General features: G+C 41.1%; 1 protein-coding gene across 7 annotated transcripts in view; it reads right to left on the bottom strand.

Annotated features, from left to right (window-relative positions):
* Positions 1-13,678, bottom strand: part of FAM135A (family with sequence similarity 135 member A) — a 147,213-nt gene that overhangs the window by 35,151 nt on the left and 98,384 nt on the right. Inside the window, exon 1 of one of the 7 annotated variants that reach the window (XM_088840492.1) lies at positions 7,168-8,584. The exons of the other annotated variants lie outside the window; for them this stretch is intronic. Coding sequence (XP_088696618.1) covers positions 7,168-7,170 — 3 coding nt within the window. The 5' untranslated portion in view covers positions 7,171-8,584. Of the gene's footprint in view, positions 1-7,167; positions 8,585-13,678 lie in introns of those variants that run through there. 7 annotated transcript variants of the gene reach the window in all.

Below are 13,678 nucleotides of genomic sequence, written 5' to 3'. Positions count from 1 at the left end.
ACCATCCCCATGGAAAAGAAATGCAAAAAAGCAAAATGGCTGTCTGAGGAGGCCTTATAAATAGCTGTGAAAGAAGAGAAGCCAAAAGCAAAGGAGGAAAGGAAAGATATAGGCATCTGAATGCAGAGTTCCAAAGAACAGCAAGGAGAGATAAGAAAGCCTTCATCAGCAATCAATGCAAAGAAATAGAGGAAAAAAACAGAATGGGAAAGACTAGAGATCTTTTCAAGAAAATTAGAGATACCAAGCGAACATTTCATGCAAAGATGGGCTCAATAAAGGACAGAAATGGTATGGACCTAACAGAAGCAGAAGATATTAAGAAGAGGTGGCAGGAATACACAGATAAACTGTACAAAAAAGATCTTCACGACCCAGATAATCACGATGGTGTGATCACTCACCTAGAGACAGACATCCTGGAATGTGAAGTCAAGTGGGCCTTAGAGAGCATCACTATGAACAAAGTTAGTGGAGGTGATGGAATTCCAGTTGAGCTATTTCGAATCCTGAAAATGACACTGTGAAAGTGCTGCACTCAATATGCCAGCAAATTTGGAAAACTCAGCAGTGGCCACAGGACTGGAAAAGGTCAGTCTTCATTCCAATCCAAAGAAAGGCAATGCCAAAGAATGCTCAAACTACCGCACAATTGCACTCATCTCACACGCTAGTAAAGTGATGCTCAACATTCTCCAAGTAAGGCTTCAGCAATATGTTAACCGTGAACTTCCAGATGTTCAAGCAGGTTTTAGAAAAGGCAGAGGAACCAGAGATCAAATTTCCAACATCCTCTGGATCATTGAAAAAGCAAGAGAGTTCCAGAAAAACATCTACTTCTGCTTTATTCACTATGCCAAAGCCTTTGACTGTGTGGATCACAATAAACTGTGGAAAATTCTGAAAGAGATGGGAATACCAGACCACCTGACCTGCCTCATAAAATACATGTATGCAGGTCAGGAAGCAACAGTTAGAACTGGACATGGAACAACAGACTGGTTCCAAATAGGAAAAGGAGTACACCAAGATTGTATATTGTCACCCTGCTTATTTAACTTATATGCAGAGTACATCATGAGGAATGATGGGCTGGAAGAATCACAAGCTAGAATCACGACTGCCGGGAGAAATATCAATAACCTGAGATATGTGGATGACACCACCCTTATGGCAGAAAGTGAAGAGGAACTAAAAAGGCTCTTGATGAAAGTCAAAGAGGACAGTGAAAAAGTTGGTTTAAAGCTCAACATTCAGAAAACTAAGATCATGGCATCTGGTCCCATCACTTCATGGCAAATAGATGGGGAAACAGTGGAAACAGTGTCAGACTTTATTTTTTGTGGCTCCAAAATCACTGCAGATGCTGATTGCAGCCATGAAATTAAAAGACGCTTACTCCTTGGAAGGAAATTTATGACCAACCTAGATAGCATATTAAAAAGCAGCGATATTACTTGGCCAGCAAAGGTCCGTCTAGTCAAGGCTATGGTTTTTCCAGTAGTCATGTATGGATGTGAGAGTTGGACTGTGAAGAAAGCTGAGTGCTGAAGAATTGATGCTTCTGAACTGTGGTGTTAGAGAAGACTCTTGAGAGCCCCGTGGACTGCAAGGAGATCCAACCAGTCCATCCTAAAGGAGATCAGTCCTGGGTATTCATTGTAAAGACTAATGCTGAAGCTGAAACTGCAATACTTTGGCCACCTGATGTGAAGAGTTGACTCACTGGAAAATACCCTGATGCTGGGAGGGATTGGGGGCAGGAGGAGAAGTGGAAGACAGAGGATGAGATAGTTGTATGGTATCACCGACTCAATGGATATGAGTTTTGGTACAGTCCGGGAGTTAGTGACGGACAGGGAGACCTGGCGTGCTGCGATTCACGGGGTCTCTAAGAGTTGGACACGACTGAGCAACTGAATTGAAGTGAACTGAGGATACTTTAGAGTCCACTTTTTATACAAAACTGATTTATGCTTACTATTAGATACAATCCAGCAACTGAACTGAACTGAACTGATTAGATACAATTTTAAGTGATTTAAGTTACTTGGTTTCCAACTCCACAGTACATTAAAAGAGCAAATAAACCAAGTGAAAAGGAGAGTTAGAGAATACAGATTGTGTACAGAGGCACTAAGTGTACGTAAGTATATGAGGCAAAAGAAACTTGATGCTGAAACAAAAATGCCTTCCTACACAAGGTGCATAATGATAACTAACTCATTTTCAAAAGGCTAACTTAGGTTCCGCACACTCTACTTTAGAATGTAGGGGACCATTAGGCACATTACAAAGTTTCCATGTAAAGTGTTCAGAAATAATTTAAGAAAAAATTAGCCCTTTAAAAAGCACATATTGGATAAAAATAAAGTTCACTTTTGGTTAGACTTATTGAGTGACTGAACTGAACTGAATTTCCTGAAAACCCCTTCATGGATCACTGCCTTGTCATGGTGAAAAGGCTTGTGTAACTCAATGACGATATGAGCCATACCAAGCAGGGCCACCCAAGACAGACGGGGCACAATGGAAGGTTCTGACAAAATGTGATATACCGGAGGAGGGAACGGTAAACCATCCCAGTACACCTGCAGTGAAAACCCCATGAACTGTATAAAAAGGCAAAAAGATATGACACCAAAAGATGAGTCCCCTAGGTCGGAAGCTGTCCAATATGCTATTGGGAAAGAGCAGAGGACAACTACTAATAGCTCCAGAAAGAACGAAGCGGCTGGACCGGAGTGGGGACAACGCTCAGCTGTGAATGTGCCTGGTGATGAAAGTAGAATCCAATGCTGTAAAGAACAGTATTGTGTAGGAACCTGGAAAGTTAGGTCCAAGAATCAAGGGAAATTGGACATGATCAAGTAGGAGATGACAAGTGTAAATAAACACTGACATCTTAGGAATCAGTGAACTAAAATGGACAGAAATGGATGACTTTAACTCAGATGACCATTATATCTACTACTATGGGCAAGAATCCCATAGAAGTAATGAAGTAGCCCTCATAATCACAAAAGAGTTTGAAATGAAGCACTTGGGTGCAATCTCAAAAACGATAGAATGATGTCTGTTTGTTTCCAAGGCAAACCATTCAACATCACAGTAATTCAAGTCTCTGCCCCAACCACTGATGCTGAGGAAACTGAAGGTTGATCAGTTCTATGAAGACCTAGAAGATCTCCTAGAACTAATGCCAAAAAAAGATGTCCTATTCATCACAGGGATCGCAAGGAGCTGAACACAACTGAGTGGCTAAGCACAGCACAGCATTCATCATAGGGGACTGGAATGCAAAAGTAGGAAGTTTAAGAGATACCTGGAATAACAGGCAAGTTTGGCCTTGGAGTACAAAATGAAGCAGGGCAAAGGCTAACAACATTCTCCCAAGAGAATGCACTGGTCATAGCAAATACTCTTTTTCAACATCACAAGAAATGCTTTATACATGGATATCACCAAATAGTCAATGGTAAAATCAGATTGATTACATTCTTTGTAGCAGAAGATGGAGAAGCTCTGTACAGTTAGCAAAAACAAGACCTGGAGCTGACTGTGGCTCAGATCATAAGCTTCTCATAGCAAGATTCAGGCTTAAACTAAAGAAAGCAGGGAAAACTGCTAGGCCAGCCAGGAACAACTTAAATCAAACCACCTATGAATATACAGTGAAGGTGATGAATAGATTCAAGGGAATACATCTAGTAAACAGAGTGCCTGAAGAACTATGGACAGAGGTCCGTAATATTGTACAGGAGGCAGCGAACAAAACCACCCCAAAGAAAAAGAAAACCAAGAAGGTCAAGTGGTTGTCTGAGGAGGCTTTACAAATAGCTGAAGAAAGATAAGTGAAAAGCAAGGGAGAAAGGAAAACATACACCCAACTAAAGGCAGAGTTCCAGAGAATAGCAATGAGAGACAAAAAGGCCTTCCATGAACAATGCAAACAAATGGAGGAAAACAACAGAAGGGGAAAGACTAGCGATCTCAATAAGAAAACTGGACATATCAAAGGAACATTTCATCCAAAGATTGGCACAATAAAGGGCAGAAACAGTAAAGACCTAATAGAAGCAAAGAGACCAAGAAGAGATGGAAAGAACACCCAGAAGAACTGAACAAAAAATATCTCAATGCTCTGGATAGCCACAATGGTGTGGTCATTCACCTAGAGCTAGACATTCTGGAGTGTAAAGTCAAGTGGACCTTAGGAAGCACTGCTTAGGAAGCAGTAACTGTCAGTAAAGTTAGTGGAGGTGATGGAATTCCAGCAGAGCTATTTAAAATCCTCAAAGATGATGCTATCAGAGTGCTGCACTCAGTATGTCAGCAAATTTGGAAAAGCCCAGCAGTGGCCGAAAAACTGGAAAATGTCAATCCTCATCCCAGTTAGCAAGAAGAGCAGTACTAAAGAATGTTCAAACCACCAGACAATTGCAATCATATCCCATGCTAGTAAGGTTATGCTCAAAATCCTGCATGCTAGGTTTCAGCATTACGTGAACCAAGAACTTCCAGATGTCCAAACTGGGTTTAGAAAAGGCAGGGGAATCAAAGATCAACTTGTCAACATCTGCTGGATCACAGAGAAAGCAAGGGAATTCCCGAAAAATAAATCTACTTCTGTTTCACTGACTACACTAAAGCCTCTGACTGTGTGGATCATAACAAACTGTATTAAAGATATGGAAATACCAGACCACCTTATACCTGTCTCCTGAAAAACCTGTATGCTGGTCAAGAAGCAATACTGAGAACTTTGTATGGAACAACCAACTGCTTCAGGATTGAGAAAGGAGTATGACAAGGCTATTTACTATCACCCTGTTTATTCAGCTCATACAGAGTGCATCATGAGACATGCTGGGCTGGGAGGTACAAACCGGAATCAAGATTGCCAGGAGAAATATCAACAACCTCAGATATGTGGGTGATACCACTCTAATGGCAGAAAGAGAAGAGGAACTAAAGAAGCTCTTGATGAGGGTGAAGGAGGAGAATGAAAAAGTCAGCTTAAAACTAAACGTTAAAAAAACTAAGATCATGGCATCCGGTCCCATAATTTCACAGCAAATTAGAAGGGGAAAGGTGGAAGCAGTGACAGATTTCCTCTTCTTCGGCTCTAAAATCACTGTGGATGGTGACTGCAGCCATGAAATCAGAAGACAACTGCTCCTTGGCAGGAAAGCTATAACAAACCTAGACAGTGTGTTAAAAAGCAAAGACATCACTTTGCTGATAAAAGCCTGCACAGTCAAGGCTATGGTCTTTCTAGCAGTCACACAGAGTTGTGAGAGCTGGACCATAAAAATGGCTGAGTGCTGAAGAATTGATGCTTTCAAACTGTGGTGCTGGAGAAGACTCTTGAGAGTCCCCTGGACAGCAAGGAGATAAAACCAGTCAATCCTAAAGAAAATCAACCCTGAATTTCATTGGAAGGACTGATGCTGAAGCTAATGTTCCATCGCTTTCACCGCCTGATTAGAACAGCCGACTCACTGAAAAAGACCCTGATGCTGGGAAAGACTGAAGGCAGAAGACAGTGATAGAGAATGGGATGGTTGGATGGCATCACTGACTCAGTGGACATAAGTTTGAGCAAGTTCTGGGAGATGGTGAAGGACAGGTAAGCCTGGTGTGCTGCAGTCCATGGGGTCACAAAGGGTGGGACATGACTGAGGGACTGAACACTTATGTATTTGTATGTGTGTATACTGACAATGGAATATTACTCAGCCATAGAAAAGAATGAAATAATGCCACTTGCAGAAACATGGATGCACCTAGAGATTATCACACTGAGAGAGATAAGTCACAGAGAAAGATAAACATCCTATGATATCACTTATATGTGGAATCTAAAATATGACACAAATGAACTTATCTGTCAAACAGATTCACAGAGAACAGACTTGTGGTTGTCAAGAAGGAGGAGGACAGGAGGAGGGAAGGACTGGGAGTCTGGGGTTCACAGATGCAAACTATTATACACAGACCGGATAAACAACAAGGGCCTACTGTATGGCCCAGGGAACAATATTCAATATCCTGTGATAAACCATAGTGGAAAAGGAAAACAAAAAAACAGGAACCAAAACAAAAAGGTATTCTTTCCAGAGGCAGATACAACCTGCCTTGAGGGAAGACAGGCTACATGTCAGTTCCCACTCCCCTAGCAGAATCCTCTTATTTAGGGAAAGGCCTAACGCTGTTCTCAGGTGACACAGTGGTAAAGAATCTGCTTGCCAAGCAGGAGACACACGTTTGATCCGTGAGTCAGGAAGATCCCCTGAAGAAGGAAATGGCAACCTATTCTAATATTCTTCCCTGGGAAATCCCACAAAAGAGGAGTATGGTGGGCTACAGTCCAAGGGGTAGCAAAGAGTCAGATGTGTTGGTGACTAAACCACCACTACCACCCAACCCTGTTAATCAACTGGAGAACTTAAAAAAATCTACCCATGTCTGGGCCCCATTTAGCACTGGTAATTTTTAAAGTTCCCAAGATGACTCTAATACACAGCCAAAGTTGAAAAGCACTATTTAACTTCACTGAGACCAGGACAGAGAAACTGGTATTGGATTGACTCTACTGAAAACAACTTACAAAACCAGACAAAATACATGGAGTAACTGCTTCAAGCCCTGAAGAACACCCACTGGATATGCAAAGAAGTGGGAAAATGTACCTTACAATCAAGAGATAAAAGCAGTTTGTTGAAACAGACTCCATAATAACCCAGGTGCAAGCAAGAATTAAAAAATAAATAAATAAAACTAAAGTTTTGAAAGAGCAGTTTTAGAGAAAAATTGATCAGAAAGTATAGAAAATTCCAATTATACATCAAGCTCCCAGGTTTTTCCTATTATTTGCATCTTGTAATTGTTATAATTTGATGTTGGTCAGTCGCTAAGTCGTGTCCCACTCTTTTGCGACTCCACGGACTGTGGCCTGCCAGGCTCCTCTGTCCATGGGGTCTCCCAGGCAAGAATACTGGATTGGGTTACCATTTCCTTCTCCAATAATTTGATGCATTTGTTATAACTGATGAATCGATGTTGACACATCATCAGCAACTAAAGTTCATCATTTCATTAAGGTTCACCCTTGGTATTGTGCATGGTATGGGCTTTGACAAATGTATAAAGACAAATACCTACCATTACAATATCATAGAGAACAGCCCGTGCTCCACTCACTTGACTTTCTCCCAATTCCCCAGAGCCTCTGGCAACTACTGATCATTTCTTTAGTTTTTCCTTTCCCAGAATGTCATACAGTTGGAATCATATAGTAGGTAACTCTCTTCAGATTGGCTTCATTTAGCAAAAATAAATTTTTAAGGTTTTTCTATGTCTTTTCATGGTTTGATAGCTCATTTCTTCTTATTACTGAAAAAAATTCCATTAAATGGATAAACAAAGATTTATTCATTCACCTGATGAAGGACAGTTTCGTTCAAGTTTTGGCAATTATGAAAAAAGCTGCTATAATAAATGTGCAGGTTTTTGCATAGACCTAAGTTTCAATTAATTTTGGAAAAAGATAAAAAAGCATGATAGCTGGACTATAATGTAAGAGTATGTTTGGATTTGTCTGAAATTGCCAAACCATCTTCCAAACTGGCTGCACCATTCTGCATTCCCAACAGCAATGAATGAGAATTCCTGTTGAGTCCTCATTCTTAGCAATATTTGGTGTTGTCAGTGTTTCTGATTTTAGTCATTCTTACAGGTGTGTATGGCATCTCATTGTTTTAATTTGCAATTCTCTGATAATGTAAGTTGGGAATTTTCCTTCCTCAAGTGAATGGCTAGAGAGGGCTGGAATTGGGTCCTCCAGGTCAGCTGGGCTCCAGAAACACAGCTTCTGAAGAGGAAGGTCTTGTTAAGAAGGATAGAATGCTCTGAATGTATCTACAAATGACTATTTGCACCTCTCCTTGCATGAAGGGATTTCTCCGATCATCATTATGCGAATCTGGTAGGATTCCTTGAGCTAAAACTCATAAAAGTGTGGGTATCCTCTAAGACTGGGCCCTCTGGAGTTACTAACTCAATCTTGTCCACATTGAACCTCCAGAAATTTGTCAATTACAGTGTAAGTTTTGCTCCCCTTGTAACTGGCTCCTGGTGACTTCTGTTCACGTATGTGTTTCTGCTTTAGCAAGATGTGATTCTCTGAAACTGGCTATCTCTCTTTCCAGTTCAGGTGAGGTGGGCAGAAGTTTATCATTCAGCCTCAATTCTCAAATGGATTTAAAAAGATGTGTTGACATTTGGTTTGTTCAGCTCTTTTCTTGTTGGTAGAAAGGAAGTGATGAAGTCCAAGTCTCTTACAAACCAGATCAGAAACCAGAAGTCCAGGCCAGTACTTTTATGCAATAAATATACACTACCAAATGACTGAGAGCAGCTGATTATAATGAAGGAAGAGATGAGGAACCTCAGCAGAAAAGTGAAACCATTTGGAAGTAAGACTATCAGAAATGAAAATTTTACTAGGTAAGATTTAGACCAGATCAGACACTACAGAAATGAGTTAGTGAATTCAAAGATAGAATAACAAAAATTATTCACTCCAAACAACACAGAGAAAAAAAACTAAAGACCCCAAAATATCAAGTGTAACAAGTGATAGGAGAGTGCCAGAGAGAGCAAGCAGAGGGAAAAACTGGGGCATAAAAAAATCTATAGTTATGGCTAAAATTTTGATAAAAATATCACACTGAAGATCTGAGAATTAAAGCAAATCATAAGAAAGATAAATTAAGAAAATACAAGGCACATGAGAATTAAATTGCTAAAAACCAAAGATAAAAGAGAAGATCCTAACAGCAGCTGGAGGAAAACAACACTATAAATCAGTGTTCCCCGACCTTTCGGGCAGCAGGGAGGGACAGGTTTAGTGGAAGACAATTTTTCCATAGAAGGGGGTGGTGGTGGTGGTTTTCAGGTGATTCTCATAAGGGGAGCACACCCTAGATCCCTTGCAGGCACAGTTTCACAGTAGGGTTCATGGTCCTATGAGAATCTAATGCCACTGCTGACCTGACGGGTGGTGGAGCTCAAGTGGTAATGGGAGCAATGGGGAGATGTAAACACAGAAGAAGCTCTGCTCACTCACTTGCTTCTCACCTGTTGCTGTGCGGCCCTGTCTGCGGTCCAGGGGTTGGGAACCCTGATATCAATGACTGATTTAATATCACAGAGTATGGAGGACAGATGATAACGGTATGTCTTTAAAATAGCAAAGCAGAGATGAGAAAAAATGGCAATCCAGAATCCAAGTTAGATTTATATCATACTGTACCTGTAAGTTTAGCAGGGTCATAGGATATAAAATCAATATGCAAAAATCAATTGTACTTTTATACTCTAGTAACAACCTTTAAAAAAAGTGAAAATAAAAGACGATTTATAACAACATCACATAATATAACCACATAAAGTTTATAAATAAATTTAAGAGACTGAAAACTACAAAACACTTCTGAGAGAAATTAACGAAGACCTAAGTAAATAAGAAGCCAGGCCATGTTCACAGATTGGCTCAATATAATTAAGGGGAAAATTCTGTCTAAACTGAGCTATAGATTCTACTTAAACTGAAATTCCAGCATTATTTTTTTTCAGACTAAACTTTTCACTATGTATTGGGTATAGTATAGCCAATTAACAATGTTGCAGCAGTTTCAGGTTGGAGAAGGCAATGGCAACTCACTCCAGTACTCTTGCCTGGAAAATCCCATGGATGGAGGAACCTGGTAGGCTGCAGTCCATGGGGTCGCTAAGAGTTGGACACAACTGAGCAAATTCACTTTCACTTTTCACTTTCATGCATTGGAGAAGGAAATGGCAACCCACTCCAGTGTTCTTGCCTGGAGAATCCGAGGGATGGTGGAGCTTGGTGGGCTGCCGTCTATGGGGTCGCACAGAGTTGGACATGACTGAAGTGACAGCAGCAGCAGCACTTTCAGGTGAATAGAGAAGGGAATCAGCCGTCTATACAAATGTATCCATTCTCCTCCAAATCCCCCTCCCAAGCAGACTGGCATATAATGTTGAGTAGAGTTCCATGTGCTATACAATAGGTCCTTGTTGGTTATCCATTTTAAATATAGCAGTGTGTTCATGACCTTCCAAACTCCCTAACTATCCTTTTCCCCAGGCAACCATAAATTTGTTTTCTAAATCTGTGAGTCTCTGTTTTTTAAGTAAGTTCATTTGTATCACTTATTTTTAGATTCCACATATAAGAGATGTCATATGATATTTATCCTTCTCTGTCTGACTTACTTCATTCAGTATGACACTGTCTAGGTCCACCCATGTTGCAGCAAATGGCCTTATGTCATTCTTTTTAATGGAATAAAATTCCTTGGTATATACATACCACATCTTCTTTTTTAAAAAATTAATTTAATTGGAGGCTAATTACTTTACAATATTGTGGTGGTTTTTGCTACACATTGACATAAATCAGCCACAGGTGTACATGTGTCCCCCATCCTGAATGCCCCTCACACCTCCCTCCCCATCCCATCTCTCAGGGTCATCCCAGTGCACTGGCCCTGAGTGCCCTGTTTCATGCATCGAGTTTGGACTGGCGATCTATTTCACATATGATAATATATATGTTTCAATGCTATTCTCTCAAATCATCCCACCCTTGCCTTCTCCCACAGAGTCCTAAAGTCTGTTCTTTGTATCTGTGTCTCTTTTGCTGTCTCACATACAGCGTCATCATTACCATCTTTCTAAATTCCATATACATGCATTAATATACTGTATCGGTGTTTTTCTTTCTGACTTACTTCAGTCTGCATAACAGGCTCCAGTCTCATCCACCTCATGAGAACTGATTCAAATGTGTTCTTTTTAATGGCTGAGTAATACTCCATTGTGTATATGTACCAAAGCTTTCTTAGCCATTCGTCTGGAGATGGACATCTAGGTTGCTTCCACGTCCTTACTATTGTCAACAGTGCTGCAGTGAACACTGGGGTGCATGTGTCTATTTCAATTCTGGTTTACTCAGTGCGTATGCCAAGCAACACCACATCTTCTTTGTCCATTCTTCTATCAATGGACATTTAGGTTGCTTCCATGTCTTGGCTATTGTAAGCAGTGCTGCAATGAACACTGGGGTGCATGTATCCTTTCAAATCATGTTTTCCTCCTGATACATGCTGAGGAGTGGGACTACAGGGTCATACGGTAGCTCTATATTTAGTTTTTAAGGAAACTTCATACTGTTCTCCATAGTGGCTATACCAATTTACATTCCCACCATCAGTGTAAGAGGGTTCCCTACTCTCCATACCCTCCCCAGCATTTATTTTTTGTCAGTTTTTTGATGATAGCCATTATGACTAGTGTGAGGTGCTATCTCACTGCAGCTTTGATTTGCATTTCCTTAATAACTAGCAACGTTGAACATCTTTTCATGTGTCTGCTGGCCATCTATATGTCTTCTTTGGAGAAACATCTATTCAGGACTTCTGTCCATTTTTTGAGTGCTCTGTTGGTTTTCAAGCTGTTAAATGTTAAATTTCATGGTTTTCATCACAAACTGTTTGCAAATTCTGGAGATTAATCCCTTAACAGTTCAGTTCAGTTCAGTCACTCAGTCATGTCCGACTCTTTGTGACCCCATGAACCACAGCACACCAGGCCTCCCTGTCCATCACCAACTCCCGGAGTCCACCCAAACCATGTCCATCAGGTCGATGATGCCATCCAACCATCTCATCCTCTGTCATTCCCTTCTTGTCCTGCCCTCAATCTTTCCCAGCACTAAGGTTTTTTTCAAATGAGTCAGCTTTTCACATGAGGTGGCCAAAGTACTGGAGTTTCAGCTTCAGCATCAGTCCTTCCAATGAACACCCAGGACTAATCTTCTTTAGAATGGACTAGCTGGATCTCCTTGCAGTCCAAGGGACTCTCAAGAGTCTTCTCCAACACCACAGTTCAAAAGCATCAATTCTTTAGCACTCAGCTTTCTTCATAGTCCAACTCTCACATCCATACATGACCGCTAGAAAAACCGCAGCCTTGACTAGACGGAACTTTGCTGGCAAAGTAATGTCTCTACTCTTCAATATGCTATCTAGGTTGGTCATAACTTTTCTTCCAAGGAGCAAGCATCTTTTAATTTCATGGCTGCAATCACCATCTGCAGTGATTTTGGAGCCCAGAAAAATAAAGGCAGCCACTTTCCACTGTTTTCCCATCTATCTGCCATGAAGTGATGGGACCGGATGCCATGATCTTAGTTTTCTGAATGTTGAGCTTTAAGCCAACTTTTTCACTCTTCTCTTTCACTTTCATCAAGAGGCTTTTTAGTTCTTCTTCACTTTCTGCCATAAGGGTGTGTCATTTGCATATCTGAGGTTATTGCTATTTCTCCCGGCAATCTTGATTCCAGCTTGTGCTTCCTCCAGCCCAGCATTTCTCATGATGTACTCTGCATAGAAGTTAAATAAGCAGGTGACAATATACAGCCTGACATACTCCTTTTCCTATTTGGAGTAAGTCTGTTGTTCCATGTTCAGTTCTAACTGTTGCTTCCTGACCTGCATATAGGTTCCTCAAGAGGCAGGTCAGGTGGTCTGGTATTCCCATCTCTTTCAGAATTTTCCACAGTTTATTATCATCCACACAGTCAAAGGCTTTGGCATAGTGAATAAAGCATAAATAGATGTTTTTCTGGAACTCTATTGCTTTTTCCATGATCCAGTGGGTGTTGGCAACTTGATCTCTGGTTCCTCTGCCTTTTCTAAAACCAACTTGAACAACTGGAAGTTCATGGTTCACACACTGCTGAAGCCTGGCTTGGAGAATTTTAGGCATCACTTTACTAGCATGTGAGATGAGTGCAATTGTGTGGTAGTTTGAGCATTCTTTGGCATTGCCTTTCTTTGGTACTGGAATGAAAACAGACCTTTTCCAGTCCTGCTGAGTTTTCCATATTTGCTGGCATATCCTGGGTGTTCATTGGAAGGACTGATGCTTAAGCTGAAACTCCAATACTGTGGCCACCTCATGCGACGAGTTGACTCACTGGAATAGACTCTGATGCTAGGAAAGGTTGGGGGCGGGAGGAGAAGGGGACGACAGAGAATGAGATGGCTGGATGGCATCACCGACTCTGTGGACATGAGTTTGAGTGAACTCCGGGAGTTGGTGATGGACAGGGAGGCCTGGCGTGCTGATTCACGGGGTCGCGGAGAGTCGGACACGACTGAGCGACTGAACTGAACTGAACTGAGTGCAGCACTTTCACAGCGTCATCTTTCAGGATTTGAAATAGCTCAACTGGAATTCCATCACCTCCACCAGCTTTGTTCGTAGTGATGCTTCCTAAGGCCCACTTGACTTTGCATTCAGGGATGTCTGGCTCTAGGTGAGTGATCACACCATCGTGATTATCTCAGTCACATCATTTGCAAATATTTTCTCCCAATCTGTGGGTTGTCTTTTCATTTTGCTTATTGTTTCCTTTGCTGTGCAAAAGATTTTGAGTTTAAGTAGGTCCCATTTGTTTTTATTCCCATTATTCTGGGAAATGGATTGAAAAAGATACTGCTGTGATTTATGCCAGAGAGTGTTCTACCTATCCTTTCCTCCAGGAGTTTTACAGTGTCTGATCTCACATTCAGGTCTTTAA

This window comes from Moschus berezovskii, chromosome 10 (assembly GCF_049115385.1).
Source record: "Moschus berezovskii isolate FMDL1 chromosome 10, NW_MosBer_1.0, whole genome shotgun sequence".
Lineage (NCBI taxonomy): Eukaryota > Metazoa > Chordata > Mammalia > Artiodactyla > Moschidae > Moschus > Moschus berezovskii.
Note: the sequence above shows the minus strand (reverse complement) of the source record. Positions and strands in the feature narration are given on the sequence as shown.